The following is a 27,506-nucleotide window of genomic DNA, read 5'->3' as shown; positions in this document are numbered from 1 at the left end:
AAATATCTCATGGATTTGCCTAAAATTTGAAGTGCCAAGACCATACATAAATCTCAGTTTTGTTGTAGAATTGATTTCTTGTTGGTTTAAGACCTCCCATAAAGGACGTGAATGTATGTTTATAAATAAACCATCATACACACAGCACTAATCAGATTAATTCAGGTCTATCTGGACAAAAAACATCATTTTATAGAAATACATAAATCATGTACCAAAATCTCTATAACTGGCACATGGACCTACCCATAAATTACTTTTTTGTGCTATATTCCTGAGTTAAATTTCTGTAACATAACATTAAAAAAAGTGACTTATAAATGGAAAACTAGCTGAGTTTAACAACTCTAGAAATTTTTCCTTGTATCAGTTTGGCAGTTAGCAGTGTTCATGCACACACACAATTCTATATCTGTATATGTATGCATTATTAAGGAAAAGAAAATAACAAATCACAAGAACATGAAAACAAAAAGTATTAAAGCTTGAACATGAAGAGAAAAAGAAAGCAATTAAAAACTAAAATTCAAACTATTAAAATAAATTTACTTAGGTAAACCTAAAATAATCCATATTTCTATTCATTGGGGGGGAAATCAGACATGTAAATATTTTATAAAGTCACAACACAAAATCGTAAGTCTGTTCCATATATCCACATTTTAATGTTATAAATTAACTTGAGTCAGATCAAATCATGAAGCAGTTCTGAGTGTTATGTTTAATATGCACAATTACAACCCAAGGCAAACCACACATGCTCCTAACTGTTAGCCTAGAACAACCAGAACAGTGAAAGAGGAGGCTAGAGATTCCCCTGGAGAGGGACTCGGGTGGGGGCAATCTGCAAAAGGATATATTTGCGACAACTGCAAAGCCTGAAAACGTCCTAAAACTCTGAAGATGCTCACGTGGTTTAACAACAAAGTCCCTTTACAAGATCCACAGCCCAGATGATTTGCATCTTTTAAACTGCCCTATTTCCAGAATTCCTGATTTTAAATCACACTGGAAACGTCTGGCTGCAACTGAATTAGAATAGTTCAGCTTAGTCCTAAAAGCCAAGAAAAAAACAGTACCATACTTAGGTTTGTTTTGTTTTAAACTCGGACCTTCTGCATTCCAAAACTGTATCCCTCTAACTAATACAAACTGTTATTACAGAGAAATGGTTAAAAAAAAAAATCAGCCAGTGAAAAGGAACGAGGGAGTAGTAATGGTAACATACAGTACCATGAGCGGCAGTGGCCTCCCAGTCAGTGGTGCAAGGTTAACAGATCACTCCTGGCCTTCAGGCAGACAGCAAAACAGCCTGGGAAGGGGGGGACAGGGACCAAGGCCGGGGGAGGGGGCCTTCGCTCGGGCAGTTTACACAAGAAGGCAGCTCAGCTCCTCTCTGGCGCATTCCTCCTCCCTATCTCCCAACCTCTTTGCGTGTGTCTTGTCATATTTTCTTCAGCTGTTAATTGTCCAGACTGCAAGACTTCAAACAGCTACAGTTTAGGGAAAAAGCGAAACCCTTTTCTAAGTGACCATCACAGCAAATCAGCTTCATGCTGGTGGGTAAAATTTTCCAAGGGAAGTGTTCTTCTGATAGTTCCTGAGTCTCTCAGGCACCCCCACCCCCACCCCCACCAGCCGCCACACACACTCCCCTAGAGGGCTAAATGCACTGTGGCAATAAAACATTCATGCGACTTGGAATTTTAACACAATGCCATTTCCCTAGTTTAACCTGAAAGGAATGCACTAGTCACAACAGACTACATCATCCTGCCATTAAACCCTGCCAAGGAACCGCTTTTCTGGCGGTGCTGGGTCCGCTTTGACGGGAAAGGAGTACACAGTCCCACACACTGAGTACAGAGGGGCCACCTCTGCTTCCTCAGCCTTGTCCAGCAACACCCTGATCTTGAACATGACCCCTGACCTCTTGCATTGTGACCAGCTTGTGATGCATGTGTCCTCTGGAACTTCTGCAGAGCCACACACTGTGCAGGCCATTTGCTGCTCCCTCTCAACAGGACTTGGGCTGATGCCAGAAGTTGCTTATTATTACTGCTGCTATTGAAAGTCTTAAGTTTAAGCATGGGGATACTTTTTCCTTGCGTTGTAGACTGTTTCTTTTTTCCCTTTGTTTCACACTTTTTAAAAAACAAACTCTGTATTTGCATTCATAATTAGGTTATGATTACTGACAAAATGGTTTGCTTTGGGGACTACTTATCAAAGCTGCCAGTTCTTTCCCATTTAAGTGACACTTAATTTAGACTTACAAAATACAAGAGCAGAAGTAATTCTGATTTCTCCTGAGATTTTTGAGAAAAATGCAAAGTTGTTGAATTCTAATACATCCAGCCATAATCCTTTCCTGTTGCTTAAATACTATCACATAATAAATTGGATCAGAAAAACCTAGATTTATCGGTTTATTACTTGTGTAAAGGTGTCTGCCTTCCAACATAACTGGCTAAATGTATGTACAACAAATGAAAAGTTAAGATCACATTACAAGTTTTTTAATGTTTTTAATTTTTAACTCTGCTCTGATGCCAATTTAGCCCTTTATACAACAGTATTGATTTTTATTATTTTTTTAAGTTAGCCAGATAACATAATTTTGCCCTCCAAACATCCCTTTTTTCTGTAACCTCAACTTTCCTCCCACTACTGAAGTACGCTTCCCAGAATTTTTTTCTGACATTTCTGATTTTTCATTTTCTCCCTTTTCTGATGATTAACCATTTTTATATGGGGCACTTTCACTTTCAACCTTGCCCTATTGTTTTTTGTCTTATTTTTCTTTCTGTAGTACAGTTCACAGGCGTTCTAAAAAGCAGCAGGACCCTCCTTCTTGCCCTGATCCTGAACTACAGCCAGGTGAGCGGTGATTATGCCTGCAAAAGGCAGGTGTTCCAGCTTTAACCTCTTATAGTGAGGCCATGTCCCTTCTCAGTAACAAAGAAAGAACATCTTATTTCATCTAAGTGAATACCCTGAAATACAAAATGATGCTCTTTAAGCAAGTTAACGTGCACATATAAAATAAAACCAAGCTGTCTTCTTTAGTGTAATTTTTGTCTCCTTAGTAGCTGGAATTAGTTCTAAGCCCTTGCTAAAAGGCTTTTTTCTTTTTCTTTCCTTGAAACAGACATTATCATGCCTTGAAAAGTCATTCTAATCCCTTCACCTTAGCCAAGCCATCTAATTTTAGATAGGAGGGCAGCAATTAATTAAAAAAATAAAAAGGAATTATATTTGACTTGTGGGAGCAGGGGATGGGAAACCAACCCAACAGAGAAGCAAAGACTATCAAAACCTGTGTGAAATATTTCCATTTCAAAATGTAAACACTGCAAAGTCATTTTAATCTATATAAAACACAGCAATAAGAATATTTGTTCTTTTTTCAAGTTATCTGATTTATTATCAACATATATTCAAATTCCAATTTTAATGTTACTAGCAGGAAAGCTAGTAAAATTGAAGTCAACACCTGTAAAGCCATGATTAAAATGATGGAGAAAAATCTTTAAGTCCAGACAGACACTTTTTGCTCGTATCAAACTAATTAAAACAGTGATCTTCAGTATCTTGCGCCAATATCCAGAAAAGAAAATAGCCAAGGTCTGTAAACATGCACATGCGTCAGGCTAAGCCTCTCAGTTGTGATGCATTTCTTCTGAAGAACTCTGAGGAACACTGCTAGAAGAAATAATAACCCACTGCAGTTTTATTTCTAACCAAATTGTCAACCAATCCTATAAGCCATTCAGTGTTACAGGCTGACACATCCTAATAAGGAAACTATAATAAGCCACAAATGCCACAATGACAAATATTTCATATTAGTACCAACATGAATAAGTGAAGTAAGAACAATATAGAACCTGCTGGAAAATGAAGTCGTATCAGTTAAGTCCACTGAATTTCTAAATGTTGCAAAAACCCGAAAGTTTCATAACTATGTTAGTGGATACCTGTGAGATGATCAAATCTGTGATAACCAAGGGTAATTTTAATTTTCCTTTAACCAAAAGAAAACTTCACTCTGTTAGACGACATTTAGCAATACAAGTTTAAGAGTTTGTAAGTTACCTTTTAATTTCTAGGAAGCCAACATAGGTGAGATTTTTCTCACCAACTTGTTACAAGGAGCACAAACAACGCTTATGTTTATTCCCAGAAGAGCCCACTTGAAGATGGGATTGGCTAAAATCTACCCCCACTACCCTCCACAGGCAGTAGGCAGACCAACCGTGAGTGAGGGCAAACCTCAGGGGCAAAGGGATGAGAAAGGAAAATGTGTAGATAAAAGGAATGGAGGAAGAAGGAAAGAGACGGTGTGGGCTTGCAAGCAAGCAACAGGAAAGAAGGGAGAGAAAGCGTAAGAGTAAGATCAGGAAGGAGCAAAACGAAAGATGCAAGGAAATGGAGGTAGAAGAAAAGGGAGACTGAAGGAAAAAGGGATGGGGGGCGGAGAGGAGGAATTGGAGCCCCGCAACACGACGGTGGATCAAGCAGCTGGCCGGAGATGCTAATTCAGCGCTTTAACAAATCAATGCCACTTGAAAAGTACAATGCGAGCCCTCACTGGGTTGATGTCAGGGGACTGAGAAAATGCATTCTCAAGTATTTCACATTAAGAGGAAATAATGTGTTAATTTATAACTCTTCACCCTATACACTTGGATTATCTATCTGTGTCAGCGATTTGACTTCTTAAATTTATCAAAAACGCACGCAAAGGGAGGCAGCTTCGGCGTCCCCACTGGGAAATGGAGGTTTAGGAAAAGCCTGTTCTCGGTTCTTTTGGCTTTCCTATTTAGGCTGAAGTGTTGGTGGGGGTGGCAGGAAGAAGTGTTCATATGAAGGAGAGATCAAGGGAGGAGGGGTATCCTGGTCCAGTTACTAACACAACCCCAGAAGTGGCTCTCATGGCCTGTGGTTGATTGCATTAGGTACCATCCGTCAAAAGTGACACAGAAGAGAAGGAATAACTTGTATCAGCAACTCGAGCTGCCATCAAAAGAATTTACTTTAAGGAAGGGTACTAAGTCTCAGCACACCCAACGGAAAAGCAGCTGCTGACAATTGGATGTAATTAAACAGCACTCCCGCAATGCCAAGAGTGCCACAGACAGGGCTTATCAAAGTAGGAAGGAAAGGGGGGCTAAGCTTATTTTATTTGGTTAGTTTTGAGACAGGGGAGGTTAAAGAACTGAAAGACCATCCCAGCATTCAGGAGCTTAATGTTTCTTTCTTAAGAAAAAGCTATTTTATTACATTTCAAATTCTTGGAATTGTTTGCTAATCGTTCCCTTAAGGTAAAGTTAGTTAACCTTAAAGATAGCACAGTATCTAACTTGAGGGAGGCAGACTCTATTAACACTTTTTGCTGCCAGAAGTTAAACCATTAGCAGATAAATTTTCAAGGTGCAAGCACTGTCAACAAAGTGTGTTAAAATTTGGGAATAAACAGAAGGGAGTAACTTCCAAAGTGTTTTAATTAATATCACATTTTCAAAGATAGGAAGGGGGAAGATGCTTCTACATAAAAAAAGCAGGAAAAAATGACCTGATTGTGAATGATTGTCAAGAGTTTCATTTTAAGATAGTTTAAACTACACAACAGCAATATTTTTAACTGCGGGGTATTTTTATTTGCTGCTTGTACAATTTCAACAAAAACAGACAATCTCTTATTTTCCAGATATTCATATGTAAATGAATGCTGATGACCGGAAATGAGATGCTATACAGGATAGGCAAAGTTACCTCATTCACTAAAGCTTGAAACTCTTCCCTTCTACAACTGGGCACAAAAAAAAGGAAAGACTATGGACAGACCTTCCACAAGTTTCTATTGGCTGAGCCCCACCTTACACAGATACTTATGACAGAACACATTCTTTCAGTCTTATGTTCTGTATGCTTTCTGTGACATAGTATTACACAAGTCACTTTTTATAATTAACTTTTTATCAGACTGTAATTATAAATAGCCAGAAATTTTATGGCTGCACTGAGCCAAAGGGTTAAAATGTCCCAAATAGTATCATTATTTAACAATGTTTTCTTTCTTTCAAAGGAGATCATTAATAAGGAATTTCCTAGGTCAAGACACTACTTTCTCTTTTCATAAAATCTTAGGAGACATAATATGGATTCTGGGCAGTATATGTTTATAATGGGAAAAATCATACTGTATGTACTTCAAGGGCCTCTATGCCCCGAGAGTAGGATTTGTCCTATCCCTGGTTTTTGCATGAATTACCATTACTGTCTGTCCCATTCAAGCTACTCTCACGTAAACTATTCTCATCCGTATGGTACCATTAATCCCACTCTGCCCTGCTCCCTCCCCCAACCACACTCACCTAAGGGGTTAAAAGACTTCAGTACATTTGTGACTTGTCAGTGACATATAATACCCAGGTCCTTCATGCAATCAACTTTTACTTGACATGTATTTGCTCATCACAGGACCTGCATTACTACTGGGAAAATGAAGAAAAACCTAAATTAACACTTGACATTCAATATGGTCAAGTCCTTAATTGGCTGGGCTTCCTGAGAAAGCAATTTTCTATTCCCCAAACTGTCCGCGTGTCATGTGCGGAGTGCAGCTCTTGGCCATCACTGCTGTCCCTAGCTCCCTCTAATGAGAGCAGATGAATTAGTGCTACGTGACACGATTTGAACAGGGCTTCCTTCTCCACCCCTCCCCCTAGTCTTTCTCCTATACCAGTGACAGCTGTGTGGCAAGGGAAAGAAAGAAATGCAAGAGCAAAGGATCCTGGTAAAGGATGATCATTTTTTTAAGTGAACCTGAAATGTCTTGTTGAAACTCCAGAACAACAGGGTCATTTAATTGTGGAGGTGAATCAGGGGGTTGTTACAAAGATCAGGGGAATTATCTGGCTATGGTTGATTTGGGTTGTATTAACTAACTTTCAGCATGTTTCTTCCATTCCTGGCTAGTTGCAGTATTAGATTGCATTGGTCTAATTAAAACGGAATTTGCATCCACTTAAAAAAGTTTTAAAGGTCTGGAGAATGGGTCAACTAGGAAGAAAAATGAACAGCATGAAATGATTATTATTATTCTAAGATAAACATACCTACAGGTTAAAAACAAAGTCCTTTCAATAAACATTTAGTTCATAAAGAACCTATACCACAAATACTGTCACTACACTGTTTTCAAATATTGTTCACTGTCTGAACTTGATGCTGACCATTCTATTTTAAATCATTATTTTTAGTTAAGAATGTTGAATTATTACAACAAAAATTATTTAAACACTGATTTCATTCTGTTATTTTGTAGAGACAGGGAGCATATTCTGCTTTGGATGTGCTTATCTAGTTCAAAAAGAAACAACTGAATGGGTAGCAGGCTAGAATCCAGTCTAGTCAAAGACACTAAAAGGCAAATTAAAGGGATTCCTCTGAGTCTTCACTTAGTCATTTTAAAACCAAAGAGGAAGTCACTTTAAATGTCTAAATTGCTTAACCAATCCCATTAGAGCCAAAGAGAACAGTGGGAGATGGGGGGTATGTAGCAAATCACACATCTGGGAGTCTAAAGTACATTCACAAGTGAAAACAATTAGGGGGTGTCACTGGTCATTAGCACCTTAGCACTTTGGATCTGTACTTATCTGAAAGCTGAGACAAAAGATGCTACCTGTGTACCTGTGTAACCTCATACCAAGACAGGTGCTACAAAATCAATGTAAGCATGCAAAACACAAAACTATTTCAAGTAAAGTTCCCCTGCCTCAAAAAACTACCATGATCATTTTTTAATTACTCCTCTGTAATTCTGAGTATAATTTAAGCAATATTTAATTAAATTGTAAATTTGAATATATAAAAATATGGTGAAACCCACTTTTGGATCATGTTCAAAGTTGTAACCTGAAACCAGAAATGTTTTTCCTGTATGTCATACTTGTGGAAAATAACATGAAAGGAAATGAAAGTTTGTTTGTTTGTTTTCTTAAAAAAGTTTACTCAGAACATGATTTTAAGTATTTTTATACTAAAAGAAGGCAAACTGTTAAGAAAAGGAAACTTTTTGGAATTAACTTGGATTTACAAATATGTTGGAACAATCATTCACTTCAGACAGCATGAACACTCTAAAAGATGAGTATAATTTAGAAGTATTTTCACTGAAGCAGAACAATACAATGAATACACTACATTTACTTTCCTTCCATAGCCAAAGCACTGATATTTCAAGTATTGCTAAGATCCCTTTTGAAAATGTGCTTGAGACAGCTTGTGAATGGGCATTCTATCAGGTGTTTAAAAGAAATAAATAGGTAATTTGGTATTGTGGAAAAGTAGCTCAGTCTAATACATCCAGTTAACCGCTAGAGAAGCATTGTCACCACTGACCAACAAAGGGCAGTATACTCTGCCAATAGCTTTAGGGTGACCTTTTAATGCTGACTAGTCCATCAAGTTCCATCTCTGAGATGCAAGGGGTGCTTTATTAACTGAGGTAGGAACTAAAGACCAGGAGCCTCCAAAAGTGTAGGCATTTTGCATTCAGGAAATGGAGAATTCCTTTCCCTAAAAAGAGAAGCAATGTACCATGAGATCAAGCTGAACAGCCCCATATTTTTTCCCTAAGCACTAGCCTTCCGTGCTGTACAAACTCCCAAGTTTAAGGACAGCATCAGCATCTTTCCCCCACCTCACCTACATTTTTTAATACTGCAGTGAAAATTCAACTGGGAATTGGTAAAATGGGATCAATGTCTTGAGAGCTAGGAATAAAGCTGAAAAAGAATGTTGACATCACCTTAGAGTTTTAAACAAAATTTGACAAGTTCTGCTTTATCTGATGTCATTTCCAACCATTGCTAACAGGACGGATTGACAGTATGCAAGAGGGCAGCAAATGTGGGTCAGAAAAATGACTCTGTACTGAACTGAGAAATTTCTTCAAGGATCACCTGCACAAAATCAGCCTTTTTAATTTAAGAAAGCACTTTCTGATTTAAAAAGTTAGCTATGACTATGGCAGAGTAACATGCTTAAACTTGATTATTTCTCTTAGGAATGAGCAGGCTCTGAGGCTCACAATAAACTTGAAATGGTCCTGTGGAATGTTAAGGCTTAATGTAGATGGTTGGTGCTACTGTCATGCCTACACAAAACTATGTCAACCTGGAAATAACTGCATTAACAGCTCCAGGGTATTTAGAATAGGTGGCTTGCTTTTTTTTTCATTATTAAGAATTTTACTTTGAACCATAAGATGAAAATGCATTAAGTTTCCAACTTGTTTAGCACAGCTAAAATTAAGATACTTATTCCAGTTTAGCAAGACATAGTGTTCACCCACCCACTTAGTCCATGTTACCTTCACATCGTATCATTCTCAAAAAGTATAAACACAGCAGAGGGAGAAATGACTGCTTTAAAATAGCCTGGTCCATGGAACAATAAAACTATCTATCAAATAAAAGGCACAAATGTTACTTTATAAAAATTAATAGCATCTAAGAGTATATTCGTTTGTCCTCCATTATTCAACCACCCTCCTTCCTTCAGTACTTCCCTCTCCTTGTATTAAAGATATTTTTTCTAATTCCCCAGTTGAAAGGTCTCTGAAAATGGTGTCAAAGCTGTACTGATGCTGAACTTCTTGAACGTGGCATTTCAACGTCATTCAGACACACAGGTGCTTTGTAACAAGCTGCATCGTTCACTTGATTTTTAAACACGTGACTTACTGGAAAACAAACTGTTCATCTCTGGTCTTTTCTCCAGTTCAGATCTTCTCTGCACTTTTGGAAGCAAACCAACAGCTTGTTATGTTTATAACAGAAATGACTCCCTTCTGATTGGTGTCTGATACTGTCCAGGGACGCTGTTCACAAGACCCTAAACAGAACCTAGGCACACCTAGGCCCCATTTGCAGATCATTTTAACAAGATGTTCTTGTTTCCTGTTCCCACAGAAATCAATAAAAGGATGACCTTCAATTTGAAATTCAAACCAATTAATTACCTGTTCTGTTGAAAATGTTGATATCTGATTTGCCTGGAGAATTTCAATTATGAATAGATTATTTCTTTTAAAGAGCCCCTTCAAAAAATTTAGATAGACATTGAAAACCTCTCCTTATACAATATAAATGATGTTTTCTTGAGGCTTGTATAAAATACTGGTCTTGCATGAATTAGTAAGGGGGAGTTTTCCCCTTGTGGTCCATCTCCTACTAGACACATCATAATCAATTGCCTGGTAAATTACAGCAATCCCACAAAGATTCAGGGCCAAGAATCACTGCCTAAAGTTGAGATGAAAAGCTTTTTGTAGTTGAAATTCAGCTTTCTATCTACATCAATGACTGACACAAATCATATTATTTTTTTCAGAATTTATAAATCTCCCTTTATTTCCCTGTAATTCTAGTATTCTTATTTTTCTACCTTTATTAACATTTCTTAACCATTTTTTGCTTTGCTCATACATTCGATTTTTCTTTATATGTGTGTCATAAGGAGAAAAGTTATATGCATCAAAACTATCAACAGCAGATATATATTTACTAAACTTTTTTAATTAAAAAAAAAATGAAGAATTTGGTTCATCCCAGTGGGGAATTCCCAAGATGAATGATCACATGCAATGAAACTATTATCTTCATACATTAAATTATTATCTAAAACAGAGGTTTCTATCTGGCAGCCAGTAGGCTGAATATAGCCTGCAGATGAATTTTGTTTGGACCACACACTTTTAAAAATATTTGAAAAGGTTGCCAAAATTTAAAAATCAGGAGATTTCACATAAAAATCTGGATTTCTGGCTTCTCATTAAAAAAAAAAAAGAGGATATCCCAACACTAAGCCTCCATTCCCACCTGGCAACAACTAGCTGGAGCTAAGGAGTTGCTGCTTCACTGTGGCTGACACAAGAGCTTTCTGGTCCACCACAGTCCCCACCAGACTCACTCCACTCATTTAATTTACCTTACCTCCACATGGCCCTTTTAGGCAGCTCCTTATTTTTAAAATGTCATACTACTCCAAAGAGAGTTTGCAGAGTTTGTGGAAGAAAAGGAGAAGGATAGGAACAGAGATCTGAAAATACATATTTCATGGGCTTATGCAATATAAGAAAAACAGTAGCATATTTCATTTCAAAATAAACACAGTTGTTCAATAAAACATAAGTGCAAAGCAAACTAATTTTCATAATTAAAGATTTTTTTAAAAACCTCAGAACCGATATCATTTTATGCAGTGATTCAACATTTACACTAGTTTCCAACCAACCACATTCTTCCCTGCAGCCCAGAAAAGATGCTCATGTTAAACTCTTATTCAGATGTACATCCATTTTGTTCCTTCACATGTTAACACTTCTGCACTTCCTATCTAGAACAATCACATACATAAGTGAGAATGACCCTAACATGAAAATAGAATACATCTTCAAGGTACATTTTAAAAGTCAACATTTAGGATGCGTGAATATTACCATAGCAAATACTCTTTACTGGCTCCACATGTATGCCTCAATCTGACATTTATACTTATATTAAAAAGACATTATTACAGGTTCAAATGACCCCAAAAGTCATGGCACATTTCTTTAAAAATGATTATTACCTAAAAGCAGATGTTTATGACACAATCACCATGCATGTCTATTTCCATTTTCTTAACTGAAAGCAAGTGCAAGGAGAAAAATCTTTCATATTTCACTATTTCCAAATCAACCACAACAACACAGTATTTCTACCTATTAGTGGATGTTACAAGCAAATTTAAAGTACCCTATTTAGGAGAGGAAAAGAGTACCTTTTTGCTTCATCCAACTATAATAACAGGCTATCTGATAAACCAGACAGTCCAGAAATGCGTTAAATAGGCTATGACCGACGAATTATATTTCAACTTTATTAAAAAGAGTAAAATTTAAATCAACTTTCATGTAGGGTTCTGAAATTATGTTTCATCATTGGCCTACATCTTTGAAAGATTGTTTTTTAATTACGTCTTTCATTCCTAAGAGAGAAGCATTTTTCTTCCATTTTCACCTTAAGAAAGTAACCCTGGAACATATGCTAAATTTACTTCACAATTCAACTTTAATCTCCAAATTCTCTTGATTCTTAACAACTTGAACAACTTTAAGTAAACAGTTCACAAAATCATAATGATCACACTGAATTCCTTAGCTCCCAGTTGAATAGAAAAAGAGAAAATAAATATGAACTTCATAAATACAGTCTTAGGCCCAATATCTGAACGATATGATATATTTCTTATGGGAAGCATTTTTCTTTAATATCCATTATCTTTGAAATTTGAGCAATTAGAAGCAGACACCTGGAACTCAATTTTAATTTACCTCTCCCCAATCATTTTATACTTCATTTGAAACCATCTCTTAAGGTGCTTTTTGAAGGGATGATCCTATGGGATAGCATGCATATAAATGCTCACATTATTTTCTTTAAAACATCTTGGTATAATGTGAGACTAAACTTATTCTCTCTGCTTTAAGTATATGGCTTTAGGGGAAAAAAATAACTAGTTAATGAGCAAAATGGTAAAAAAAATTAAAATAAGAATAATAGGAAAAGTATGATTCATTACATTCATGTTGATTTACCTACTGTAATATTTTAGAAAAAAATTCATGAAAGACCACAGTTAATTCCTACCCATGATGACCAAAGCTTTAAACTGGTTCCCTCAGGTTCCCACCATGGCAGTGGACAGCAAATACATAAAGCAGTTCTAGATGACTCCTGATTTTGTTATTTTTGTTTGTATTTCATTGTTTTAAGATGAAAAACAATGGGATAATCAATGTTTAGTATTCTTTAACTCATGTTCTATAGGGATTAAAGTATAGTGCTCACCTAACTCCTTTCTTTCTATTAATCACTGATTTCTAGAAAAGGGTATCTCAAAACAGGCTTATGTTGAGGCTCACTTCAGCATTCTGTGTTGGTAAACAAAAAAAAGAGCGATTGCAAGTAAGGGAGTACTGGCATATGCAGAACAGTAGGTCATCACAACACTCAGAAGGCAGGTTTCTTTGGCTGACTAAGAAATTATTAAAAATAACTATTTGTGCAAGTTAAAATAACCAACTTCTCTCTCTTACCCAAAGCATGTTTTTAATATAATGAACATCCAAGCTTCTCTGGTCATGAGAAAACCTGGAATATATTATACACGCATGAATGTGGCCCAGGATGCAGGATATGAGATGTGCTTCCTATCAACAGATTAACACTTCATTTTCATTTTCATTACTCTAATCTCACCACAGGCTGTGAACACTCTTTTTCTTATGTGAACAACAATGGTGCATGAAAAACCAAGCTGACAGGCAGGCGGGGTTCATTAAATGCACAAGGCCTTTATTCCCATAACACATCTCACCTGTATGAAGCCAGGATTTGGGCTTCCAGACTGGCTACTGAAACAAGCTGTCCAGATGGTGGACTTGTAACTCTGTACCTTCCTATTTATGATGAAACTCAAAAATAAAGTAAAACAGGGAAAAATTCTTTTCCACAGTAAGCTCTCTTTAGTAGATAACAGCATTGGTAACATAGTTAAAGATTTTTTCGGCCCCATTTTTACTTTCCAAAGTTGTCCAAGAGAATTTTTAAAAAGTGGCTGGGAATGGAAATGATAAGACATTTAAGTTTGACAAACCTAGCTTAGTTTTAACATGTGAAGAGAACTGTAGTTTCTCACTGGTTGAAAATGGCAATTCACAAAATAAGAAACAATTGAACTATTTCCTAGTGAATAACACTGGGCTTCACCAAAAAGCTATGCTTGAACAAAAAGGCTACCAAGTATAAGGAATGAGGTTCCTAAAATGGGGAATTCCTCTTTAGGGGGGAACCATGCACACACACATTGCATTTGAAGCAGCCATTAAACAAATTCTAACAAACCTAGAAATAAATTGCTTGATTCCCACAACCAAACAAACAAAGCAGGTGTATACTTTCGGCATGTCTGTATACCACATATAAATGCACTACCACATGATAATAAGGGCTTTTTAACATTTCTATAGCAAGACAGGAAGTCTTTCCACAAAGTCTTTGATTTTGGTTCTTTCTGGAACTCTAATAGAAGAAAAGCAGTATTAGATAAAGCAGCAGATAACCTAGCTGACTCTTGAGTTAGGCTTGGACACGAAGTTACCAAAGAGAATGTTTGCAGGCATGCTCATTCAAGGGATGCTTTCAAGAATATGCTCAGGATATACTTACTCTCCCCTATCTTGCAAGTGGCCTCCAGTCATGTCCACTGCCCTCTAGGGCTGCAGAGGGCACAGTAGTGGGCAGTTTTCTTTATCTATGCTTGATTAGGTGCCCCAAACAGCCATCCAAATAATTTAAGTCAATGAAATCTTTCTGGCTCAAATTTTAGTGGGAGAAAAAAAAATTATTAAAACTCTACTAATAGAGTTCTCATTTTAATATTAGTTTTGTTATTATGTTAAGCCAGCTGAAAGTAATTATTTTTGGTATGTAAAATATTCATTCTCCTGAAATTTTTCCTTTCAAACCTCTATTCAGGCACTCTAATCATCACATAAGAGTCCTGAAGAACTGCTTAGAGAACAGATAGCCATGAAAAAACACCTCAGTAAAGGTGAAAAGTCATGAGAGTCACACAAAAGCATAGCACGTACAAATACTGGAAGTTACGTCTTTTACAAGTAGAATAGTATTTCTTAATCTTGTCAATTTTAACAATCTCTCTGCTGTGTAAGACAATGAGTTAAAATTTATTTAAAGCAAAAGAGTAGTGATTCCTCCTCACTGTGTTATGTCTACTTCATGTTTTAAATTTTAATTTCATAATATCATCCATTAATATTAGCCCTGCCACAATAGCAATTTCATTTTTAAATATTTCAATTAACTCTTACTAACCACAGTTTGTCTCTAAGAGTCAATCATACTCTACCTACTGAAGGAAAACTTCACATTCTCCTCCTTCTAAGGAAATACTCTCATGTATATGGATGTCTTGCTATACAAAATGATAAATCCAAGAATTATTTTTTTAAAAGAAGAAAAATAGAAAAGCAAAATCTCTTTTCAGCTACAAACTTTCTTACATACACAGGCAAAGGATCAAATCGAGCTGCCTTTCAGCACCTCTGAATGATAAGACTGGGCCCCTGGTTACACGTTTTTATCATGCCCTTACTCAAAGAACCCTTACATAGCAAAACTCAGGACAGTCCTGTCAGCACTTACACGCTGAGGACCACATCTGAGGGTGGCACCTCTTTCTCCTGCCTCTGCCGGCACGATGTATTGGACAAAAGGTACTTATTCACTTACCTTTTCAGGTGCATTTCCATGCCAGAAGAGGCGGACAAAAAGAGCCAGTGAAAGTAAGGAGAAACTGAGGGAAAGAGAGATGAGGGAAAGGAGAATAAAGTGAGAAAGAAATCAGGTCTATGGAAACAGAAATAGGAAGAAAGAACAGACTTACTATGTATTCAGGTCATTAAGTAAATTGCTGCCAAGCAAACAAATTATTAAATCGACCCCCTCAACAACACACAAATCCTAAAGATGGGGGCAAAATAACAGTGAAGTCCAAAAATACTGAGTAAATAAGATGTCAGATATGCTCAAGAGAATCAGTTTTCAATGAGTAATTTCCTACTGCCCAAGATTATTTTTATTTTCTTAACAGAGAGAAATGAAAAACTGATGAGCTTAATTGAAGAAAAACAAAAGGATGTTATTTTGTTGTTAAAGGATCAATTTCTTCCTTTTTAATTGGAATGATGATGAATAAGCTGAGCATTTGATTTCTAAGCTAGCCAGTTCAAGTAACGCATTGTTTTTCCACAAGCACTTGCATTAAGGCAGGCTCTGTGAATGAAGGCATGATACGGCGCTTCCTCTCCTCCTCTTTCTCTCTGACTCTGGGGCATGAAATGCTGTATCGTGTTTGAAGAGACAGGCACTGCACAACGTTCTCACCCAAATGAACTCCAGCTGTAAAATTTTCACCTTAGGGTTTGAATGTACATTATGAAATTTGCTAGTCTTCCTACAGGGAATGTACAAATTAAAAAAGAATCAATGCTTTAATTTTTCCTATTCTCTAAACTTTCTTTTAAACCTAGAGAGGGAGGAGGCAGTACAGGTCACCCTCTGTGACAGGTCAGGAACCATGGATGTCACAGCCCCGGGCAGCATTGCTTGGGATGTCATTTGCACATACTAAAACTTCTTAAAGCTTGAGTTGGCCAGAATGTTTTTTCATCTTGTTTTTCTTGCCTGTTTACTAGTTTACGGGAAAAAATTTACTTGTACACATTTTGCTTCTACGTCAGGATATAAAGGCTGTCATTCCTGAATTATGCCTCTTCTCCTTTATTTCTCTAAAGCTTAAAAATAGATGTCAAAGTTCCTTGAAAGGGCCTTTAACTAGATTTCTCCCCTTCTCCTAGGTCCTTTGGTAGATGAGAATCCCCAAGCAAAATGTGGAAATCAGCTGCTTTTCGAGAAATAAAAATGGCATCAGCTTTGGCCAACAGGAGTGAGACCAATTATTTACTACAATCCCCAAACAATCTTTTGACCAAAGCCTAGAGAAGGGTGGTTATGTATGAGCAAAAACATACCACGAAAGGTATGAGAAGCTTTCCATGTGTTGAAGAAATCATTCCATCCACCTAACAATCCAGGCTCCAAACCTCACAAGAAGAAAACCTTGGAACCATTACATTCCATGTTCTTTGGACAATAACAAGCAGGGATTCCCACAGAAAATTACTCTTTGAAAAAGTCATCCTGTAATTCACTCTGTTCTCCCTACTACCCTAAAGCTCCCTGACAGTATCCTGTGGGGAAAAAAGGAGTTAATTCCTAGATCAATTCACTGATTCAAATTATAGACACAAATGAAAAGCAAACTCCAGTTTCTGCTATCATTTGAGTCCCAAATAGAGAGTCCCTAATCAAGAGTCCAAATTAAGAAAATACCTCTTTGATGTACAGTCATCAGCTATTCATGTTAATAAGAAAAATCCTTTCAAAAGCTTTGCAGATTGATAAGGGTTGATGGCCACTGTAATTTTCTTTAAGCGAGCATGTGTAATACATAAGGTGGGGAGGGAGAAACACTACAAATTGCTGTTTTTCATTGAAGTGGATGACGCCAGCTCACTATCACTAACGGTCTGTTGCTTTGGAATCAGTTCCCTGTGTCACAACGACCTGGCAAACTCAAATGCTTTCACTATCACTGGAGTCCTTGCAATCCTGCTTTGGCTGTGACCCATTCACTTTTGCCCCAACTTCTCAGAGATGCCTTACTCAGCATCTCATTAGTTAGGGAGGATTTGCCGCGGCTCTTAACCCTGACATAGGAGTGGGAGGAAGTGCTGCTGCAGTAGCCCCAATCTGTCCTGTCACCACATTAATCAGATTTCCATAAAGCCATGCATGAATAATTGCATTTATCAGTGAATTGTAAGGTACACTCATAAATATAATTATAAAAAAAATACCTACAATTATAGATAAGTTATCTGCACCTTTAGGGATTTAATTTTCAACTGTGATTACTTGACTCATCTTAACAAAAAGGGCTTTACAAATTATACAAGCACACATTACCAGTTTACAGATGACAGAAATACGAGGAAAATAATTTCAAAACGAACACCTACTGTGTTCAAATCCACTTAACCTATCATGTTGAAAATAAACTTGAAATGTCTGCACAGGTTTTTAATATATACCGCATACACACCTGAGAATATGTCTGTGCATGCTTTACTTGCACTAACATGTACATAATTACCATGTATATGACCTACTACTTTCCCACTGCATTACAAATTAAGACAGAACCTGTGAAATCTGTATCTTATACAGAGTATAGGCCAACATACAAACACGTGTCTCTATGCTACAATTTATATTGTAACAATTACTCAACTATTCCTATTAATGTTACATTATCAGAACAGATGTTAAGAATTATACTTGGATATATGTCTATAGTGAAAACATCAAAATAAAACATACTCTCACTTTATGCCTCTTCTCCTTTATTTCTCTAAAGCTTAAAAATAGATGTCAAAGTTCCTTGAAAGGGCCTTTAACTAGATTTCTCCCCTTCTCCTAGGTCCTCTGGTAGATGAGGATCCCCAAGCAAAATGTGGAGCACTAGAGAGGGGCACTAAATTGGAGGTAGCAGCCCAGTAATTCAACAGGCTGAAATTACAGACCTCCTAATATAATATAAATATTTTAGCATCAAGACCATAAGTTTGGTCAATTTAATCCTTTCTTAGAAAGACGTGATTATCAAAATACACCAATTATAAGAAGGGGAGGAAAAGGGGAGGAGGAAAAAGTACAGAAACCTAGGGATGGACGATGTCTGGCAATCGAAGTCATTTTCAAAGACCATGAACTATCAACCGCTTTACTCAGGGCTCTGATTAAATAAGAATATACTTCCTGTGTTAAAATGGATGTCTACATGAGTGGGATAGTGTTCAGAATAAAAATGTACGAACTATAAAAAAGAACCAAGCCACGATATGCAATTAGGCACCTGACTTGTAAGAAAAACTGTATGGGTGCCTTTTCAACTGTTAGTGAATAAATAGTCAAATTACTGGGCGGGGGCTGTGGGGAGATAGAAAGTCAGACAAAATCATAATGTCCACTTTAAAATACAGATTCAACAAACTGAAATGGTGTTTGCCTGTATGAACAGAACGAACTAAAAGACTACTGGGAGAAAAACTCCTATCGAACATGATTTTTAATGGATTCCAGCAATGCTATTATATACTTCTTACAATATATTTTATTTATCATTTCTCTGAAATGCACTAGATTTTATAATAGTAAGAAAGTTTGCTTTACTCTGTCATATCTCTGGTGAACAGATGTTCTGGTATTAATGTAAATTGTTGATTTAATTTTTAGCTTTCTTGGTTTGCCCCTTACCTATCGAAGAAATGATTTCTCTGCTGATAACTAACACATCATGCTAATGAGAGAATCTAATGCACAATAGAAAAATGTCACTACTAATAATATTTGCATGAAGTTACATAAAGCAATTGTAAGAGAATGTCAGACAGTTGTTCTTTAATAAGACACAGTTTCACAATGAAATTATGTTGTTAATTTTGTTACATCATTGGGTGAATCCTAAATTACTACTTAATGATGCACAGTCATTTATAATTCTAACTTAGCATTTCACTTGTGTCTGAAAAGAGACCTTATTAAGGGATCTACATTTTATTGGAAACAGGTTAAATATACCTCACCAATAATAAAAGGAAATGCCCCTAGTAATGTGTAAAACATGGGCGACAGTCATTTACCTGTGATAGTTTCATTTCTGAAAATATTTCAAAATATATTGGATTACTGCATCCCTTGAGGGAGCTACAAAGCATTTCATTTGCTATTCTCTCAAATGCACAAAATATTTACAGAAATAGAAAAATCACCTTTTAAAACTGTATTTTTAAAAACACTTCAAAATTAGACCTTAATTTTTGCTCTTAACAGTACTTCATAAGGTTAAAATGGGCAAAATAATGTTTTGGACTCAAGGAGATTAACAGAGAAGATGAGCAAACCATTCTGGTGATTCTCTTCCTGTCAATGATCAAAGTGACCCAAAAAGAACTCCCTTTAGGCTAAAAGTCAAGAGTCATGCCCTTTAGGGTTGTCAAATATTGGTATCTATGGGGAGAAAAAGCCCTTTCAAAAAATCATACATTGAATATGGGAGAAAAACGTAGAGATGTAGAAAGTGCAAACTATCATATCTTGAACTTCACAGGAACATACTTAATGCCACCAAATCTAAACTGGCTCTGGTTTGTGATGTCTTTTTACCAGTATTAAACAGACTGAAAGATTTACATATAAGCAGATCCAACTTTGCTTATACAAAACAAAGGTTTTTATATTCCTACTTCCTAATTTACTTACAGGAGACACAAACCAAGATTATTAAATACCAGCATTCATGAGCTACTTACCACTATAAGTTTTGTTCTAAATAATGTCAGTGGTAAAAGTCTCTGTAATTCAATTTTAAAACCTACTAGTCAGTCTTTTCTAATATTTAAAGAAATGATCATGTAAATCTTATAGTTTAATTACCAAAAATTTTGAAATAAAAAATGTGGCCTGTCAATTATATTCATTTCATGAGCTAAATCAATATTTTCTTAGAAATTAAAATAATAATATAGAAAATGTCATTAGGCCTAAGAAATGAGATTTACAGAATTCTGCTTGATTAAATTGGACAAACTTTTACCTATAGTAAGACTTAAGCTGGCTTATTGTGTATATTGAAACTAGTATTCTTTGAAACTGTTGGCTTCAAGAGATAATCGTTTCAAGAAAAGTGTCTCTTGCACACACGCACATGCACACACACACAGAATCAGCATTGCTGATGAACTACAGGTAAAAATTACTGTAAACATGTACAGCACACATATTTTTAGATTTACACTGTATGATTTTTAAGTTTATACAATATTTATACAAACTAAATGTCATCCTGAAGATTTTTTAAAAAACATAAACTCATACCCTCTTTTACATGCTTTCCAAAAATGCACAGGAGGTAAACATTTAGTAACCATGACAGGAAAAAAAAAGAGGAAGAAGGGAGTCGCTAAATACATCCAAACCAAAAAATAAAGAAAACATTTAAAATACAGTTAAATCATACTTTTTCAAATTGTGATTTTTCCGTTTATTTTACTACTGTTTAGTAAACAGTGTAATTAATATAATTTAGTTTTATACAGCACCCATTAGGCATAAATTGTTTCCCTATTATTTCTACTCTCTTCATACAGTCAACTAATGCTATGACACAAACATGCACACAAGTATAAACAAAACTGATCTTTATATATCCACAGAGTCAAACAGCTGGATCAAAAACATAATAGTTTAGTTGTACAAGTTTCTCGCTCTGAGTGATTTCAAATTATTTTCCTAATTCTGATCTATCATTTACTTTCATTTGTTTTTTAGCTAAAATGTTTTGCATGACTTAAAGTCTCCTTAGATTCAAATCTACTTGGAAATGGGCTGGTGCCAAAGAAGCAATCTAACACCATCTATGTGGTTCAATAGCCATTTATCAATTGATCATTATCTCTATCTGGTTTTATTAACTCTTTTCTAGCTAGACAGAGACCTAAACCAATCTTCCCTTCCAACACACACTGTACACACACACACACACACACACACATACACACACACACACTGTTTATTTCCACTAGCTCAAGGAAAACCCTTGAAGGTGACATCTAATTTTTAAAGTATAGCACAAGTTACTTGGCCCTAAGGTCAGTGAAAACATACTCTGTGTTCCAGCAGCCTAGAGAGCCACCCAAGGCAGGATGTGCCTCAGAAACACACCTCTCAAAGCACTATGCAGTGACAAGGAGTAACTCTGCAAGGAAATGAACTTTTTAACTTGTAAGAGTGGGAAACTGCACATAAAGAGTTGCTTATTGGGTTTATGTTGATTGCATTTAAATCCCAGCTTACTGTATCAGCAGTAATCAGGGTCCCTCTACAGGATATGTCAAAATACACCTTTTTCAAATGCATTTATCCTATTGAGAACGGTGTGATGTAACTTGTTTGCTAGCTAAATGCTACAAAAACCCCTACCTCTGTGCACTACCTTTTACACATGTATTTCTAAACTTGAGGTAGTTTATGGCCTGGCAAATTTTCTTTCCTTCATTACCACTACTTTAAAAAACCTTAACTTAATGAAGTATTTAATTCTCATAAACTCTTACAAGCAAAACAGGTTTTTAAAAAAGCAGTTGTAATATTTTTAAAAATGAGTGCAACAGTATCAATGTCTTAATCGCCATCTACTTAAAATCCATGTGTATTTGTCAATAATCCTTCTGTGCTGTGGGGACGACAGTATCATACTAACTCGCTTTGTGTGGGTTTCGTGTAGGCTTGTGAAAAACAAGACGCGTCTAAGAGGGAGGCACCAGGGAACCTACCCTCCCTCGCTTGAGCACAGTCCAAGATGAAAGTTTCTGGGTTGTTTCCCTTCGCTTCCTCTCACCCTCGCTCCCCCTCGGAGCTGCAGCGCCAGCAATTGTGCAAGAGGAGCCGGGCGCGCAGGGCACGTATCACCGAGCGCCTGGTACGAGCCGCCGGCCCCGGTGATTAATTACCAGTTGCCGGCCGCCTCGCGCTCACACGGCAACTCTCCGGCAGAGCCAGCACAGCCAGCAGCTCCCGCGCGGCCCGGACGAGGACGCCGAGGCTGTGCCCGAGCGTGAGTGCGCCGGCGGGCGGGCGGGCGTGCGGGGCCGGGGCCGGCGCGGCCGAGCGCGGGGCGGCGCGGAGGAGCTCGGGCGCCCTGCGGACCCGCCCCGCACGCCGCCGCCGCCGCCTCCGGCGACCCTCGGCGCGGCTGCAATGCCTGCCCGGCCTCCTCCCGGGTCGGAGGCGAGCTGCTGCAGCCCCGTAAAGTCAGTCGGGCTTTGCTAAGGGGCCCCTACGTTTTATGACTGGTTGGAAAACCTACTCCGAGAGAGTAGACAGTTGGATGAAGTGATGGAATATAGACAGAAAGATACATTTGTTGGGCGGTGGCTTTCTTTTTTAAATGTTTAACAGAAAACAAATAAATTGAGTCTTCCTATGACCCAAGCTGCACTGTGAAACTTTGCAACAAATGCCTCTGCTTCTTTTACTTAAGTATCCTTTCCCCTTTTTCTCTTAAGGAGCCCTTAGGGAAACCCTGAAGTAGTAACCCTGCACATTCAAATAACAGTTATGACAAAACAGAGCCTAACTATGAAGCGATCAGATTTTTTAAAAATGTTTAGAGAGAAAAATACCAGAAACAAAGTGCACATACATTTCAAAATTTCTTTTAAAAAAATGAGAGTAACTTACCTGTTGGGACATTCTGAACAAGAGGTTAGTATCAGCGTTTTGCCATGTCCCCATGAACCCTGGTTCAGCCGTAGTCGTTCTGGTTCCGAACTGCATGGAGGTGTCAGTACAGGAGTCTCTTAAAGTCAAGTCTCTTGCCCTCTTTGGCTCTCTGTCTCTCTGTGTCTCTCTTTCTCTCACATCCACTTCTGCCTCTTCTGACTGAAAAGTGAAGGTGGATTTTTTGAGCCTCTTGGCAGCCAGTAGCAGGAGTGTAGTGTAGTTAAGAAGCTGGCTGAACTGTGCATTTCATTTGGGAAGGGGGAGATTTGGGGGAGGGAGGGGGCCAGAGCTTCTTTCGCACCTTCTGCACAGATACCCCTATCATTTATGCATAGATTGTGACTCCCCGAGCTTGCCTTTGCTCGGTTTAACAGCTGCCTGTCAGGTGTACAGGCAGCACTGGAGACCCAACCATCAGCTTCAAACTCTCAGCCACTGCATGTCATTGGATAGCAGAGCTAAGAGTCAACTGCACTGTTCCACTGTCAGGCACCAAATGACACCCTGCACTAACCCCTCTCCAGACACACAGAGACACATACTTATGCACACTCCAAGCAGCACCATGATCAGAGACCGACCGCACAGAGCAAGAGGCTGGGGCCCATCCCAGGGAATTTTTCCCAACAATGCTTTTGGGCATGATATGCAGTATTTGACATCAGTCTTTAACATTTGTAAACCACTGTGTTTAAACATTTATTTTCTAATTGCACTGGAAGAAAGAAAAATATTCAGCTGTAAGAGAATTTATAAAGTTGACTCAGTGTTGTCTAAATGTCAGCTCCTAAAAGTCATATAGTATGTGCTGGGCTATTTATAACCACATATAAACTCCTAGAGAAAATAATATACATATAGCCCTGACCTTACACTCAAAAAATAAATAAATAAACAGAGCAGTTTTTTGAAGATAGAAGATCACAATAAATATTTGCTAAATAAATACAAATACTATTTCATATCCAGTTCCTCAGGTCATTAATTACTAAATTGGATGTTAAGTAACAAGAAACTGAATGGCAAAGGAAGAAAGTGTAGCTTTGCCTAAAGCTCAAAAGTAGAAAAAAAATCCTTTGTTAAAGTTTCTGGATGAAACATCTACAATATCCTTTCATATCATAAAAAAGAAAAAGATGAAGAAAGAAAGCCTGTCCCATTTCAGGCAAGAAGTAATGAATACAAAAACTCCAATTTTCATTCAAGATCTCTATGGACAACTCTGTAACATTTTCCTGCCTGGTAAAATATAACCTCGGTAGCATGCCATATTTTTAATTAAACCAGTTTTAAACTAAAACAATCTATTTATTAGATAGCATTTATCTACCTTATGGAAAAGCAGAACTGAAGAAAATGCACTGTACATAAACAGTCACTTCAAAATGGAAAGCTAAATTCATGTCATATCATAAAAGTAGTCAGCAGGAAAAAGCCATCTTTCCTAAACTTAAAATGTAAGGAACATTAATCTTCAACCACCTACAAATATCAAGGACAAATGTACCACTCTCCTTGCTCCTTCTTAACTCAAGAATAACAATAAACCTTACTCTCTGAAACAACAAAACAAACAGAAAAGAGCTTCAATGGCAGCTCTGTGTCATTAGTGGACAATGAGAAAAGATGAGAAAACGTACACTATGTTGACACAAATGTGCCTTCCCCTCTAGAACCGACATCTCCTGAAAGCTTTTCTGTTAAACTTGCCTCCAGTTCACCACCATTAGGCACAAAAAAGTCTCAAAAGCAGCAAATTCAATATCTGAGAAGAAACAAGCAAGAACCCAAAGAATTGTTGCCTTAAAATATATGAAGTCCACCTGTGGTCAATAAAAATATTCTTGAGGGGGGAGCAGGAAAAAGCCCCTCCGAGTCAATTGTCAACAGCGACTGTACCTTTACAGCTAGCTATTACCCACTTAAACTCCCTCTAAAATTTGCTAGCCTCTTGATTTCTGAAGTGGCACTCAGTGCCTCAGTCAAGCTGCCTGCTCAGCTCCTGACCTTCCCACTAATGGCTGTTATTTGTGGGAGGCTTAAGGACACTGTCAATAGCAGGCTTCCTCCTCCCTCCTCGCAGGCTCTGTTGTATCGCTTTGCCTGTGCGTGTGCGTGTTCTCTCTCGACTGCCTCTTGGTCTCCGGCTCTTCCTCTTTCGCTCCCCCTCCTCCTGTCTTCCTCTCTGCTTCACTCCCTCTTCCTCTTCTTCCAGCCCCCACACCTTCTTTCTTTCAGTCCTGCAGTCTTCTTCTTTCCCAGGTATCTCCCTCCACCAACCAACATCACCACCACCACCACCACACACGCACACACACACAACACACAAAAATCAACTGGCATGCAGCAGCAAGCACCTGCAGTAATAGACTCTTTTATTAAAACTGTTATTCTGCAAGACTTGAAATTCCCCTTGGACCGGGCCATGTCAAAGCCGATATAATTAACTAGAGGCTCAGCAACGGATCAATTACCAGACAAGCAAGTGATAGTGAAATCAATGAAAGATCATCAGCCACATTATCAGTGTTGCAACTCATTAGGGCAAAACTGAGAAATGTGCTCAAAGCGAGCCCAAGCAAGGTGGCATTACAAAACAAAGGGCTAATTTGGAGACCCTGCTGTGAACAATCTGTAACAGAATTAGCCTTTTTTCCCCCTAAACTGCACAGCTCCGTAACTAAATGTGACATACTGAGAGAAGCAGTTTATTAAGACACCAACCCCAAGTTTATTTAGTTCATAAACTCTCTCCTAGAAAATCGATACAGTCTGTACAGAGTTATTAGGCTGACTAGCTAATACATCCAAATCTGGTCTGCCTGGCCAGCAGTCTTCTGACAAAATGCTACCCAGCACAGGCAAACTGAGCTCTTTCAGATATCACGGTTTGAGATTGTGCTTTATGAAACAGGTCTGCCATGTAACCTGCATAATACTACCAAGGCACAAGCCTCAAAAGCACCAGGGTATCTTTTTAAGGTTTAAAATTTTTCACAACAAATCTATCATATGATACTGCACCTGCTAAAGGGATTTGATCAAAATTTTAGTTTATAAGACTAGTTGACAAAGAGCACAAGCTTTATTGCAGTAAGACAACCCAGATTTATCAATAATTGAGTAAACTAAAACACAAACCTTAAGCATGTATACATGCTGTGCCTTGCAAATCTTAAGTTTCAAGCACTCATTTTTAAATCAAGTTAAGAAAATACAAATTTGACTCTTCTAGAAATCCCCAAAACACACAACTTCAACTTACCATTCATTCCACTTACAAATACAGCATGCAGAGTCCTTAATCTTAGGATAATTTTCTGTCAAGCCAGGACAGCTGTATCATTCTAAGGATGCAGGTATAAAAAATGTACCTAACAAGGCACAAAGATTGACTTCTGAGTTTGTCCACTGGCTATATAGTGTGTAGATAACTGTCTGGAATTATGTCTATTAAAGTTATTTAAATCTAGGATGATGGAGGCAGATATCACTTCCACAGTAATTGCTTTTTACTACCCTGATTCTAAGTATTTCAGGTTAAAGCATCACAAATACTGAGGGCTATTGTGTTGGCTTTCCCACACTTACTGATAGTGAGATGGGCCATGAAAATTATGAACACCATGAAATAAATGGCACCCAAGTTAATAAAGACATTATGGGCATGTGAGTACCTCCACCTCACCACAAAATAGAGCAGAAATACACCTACAAAAAGTTAGAACCTAAAATGCTGTTTACAATGTTAAAACAGATTGAAGAACTGAAGAGACAAACAAAAAGACAACAGCCTCTGGAAGTAATTTCTGATATTTATGATGTTTTAACATTTAAAATGTCCCAAGAAAAGGATTACACTACTAACATGACTTTGGTATACTGGCTCTAAGATACTAAATCCTAAACTAAAAAAAAAAAACCGTCTTTATTTTCACAGAACTTTAATAAAATCCAATTTATAGATTGCTGTAAATAAACATTTTCCCCCTAACTTTTGCACTCATAGCTTACTACCATTTCATAGCTCATGTTTTTGAGTAATCTGGGAAAAAGTTAGTCATATATATATATATATATACACTAACCTGTACTATAAGCCAATGTCTTGGGTAGTAATGAAAAATTGTAATTACAGAGAAATTTTACTTTTTAAAATCTTTTTGCATATAACTACATACTGTGCATGTACCTTCAATGAGACCCAATTAGTTGCAAAGAATTTGCATTTCAGTTAGTATGGGATAACAAGACTACAGGGAGGCACAATGCAATTCCACCAGCAGAGTAAAAAAGTGTGCTTTCTTGTTAGCTCTGTAAGCATAATTCCCACAACCGACTGCTTAAAATGTTACTGATCTTTTCAATATTTGGGTTTTGAGTTGGGTTTAGGTTTTTCCCTCCATTAAAAAAAAAGGCACATGTTGATGCAAACACCAGCCACAATGAATACCTGAA

General features: G+C 37.4%; 1 protein-coding gene across 17 annotated transcripts in view; it reads right to left on the bottom strand.

The window, feature by feature from the left end:
- BNC2 (basonuclin zinc finger protein 2) overlaps positions 1–27,506 on the bottom strand; it is a 429,408-nt gene that overhangs the window by 281,020 nt on the left and 120,882 nt on the right. For 12 of the 17 annotated variants that reach the window (XM_073228467.1, XM_073228463.1, XM_073228464.1 and 9 more), the window contains one exon: positions 23,007–23,207. The exons of 2 other annotated variants lie outside the window; for them this stretch is intronic. In XM_073228467.1, coding sequence (XP_073084568.1) covers positions 23,007–23,102 — 96 coding nt within the window. In that variant the 5' untranslated portion in view covers positions 23,103–23,207. 3 more of the 17 variants (XM_073228471.1, XM_073228472.1, XM_073228473.1) reach the window with 2 other exon arrangements.

The sequence above is a fragment of the Manis javanica genome, chromosome 2, assembly GCF_040802235.1.
Source record: "Manis javanica isolate MJ-LG chromosome 2, MJ_LKY, whole genome shotgun sequence".
In the NCBI taxonomy this organism is placed as follows: domain Eukaryota; kingdom Metazoa; phylum Chordata; class Mammalia; order Pholidota; family Manidae; genus Manis; species Manis javanica.
The sequence above is the reverse complement of the archived record's forward strand: the minus strand, read 5'-3'. Positions and strand labels throughout refer to the sequence as shown.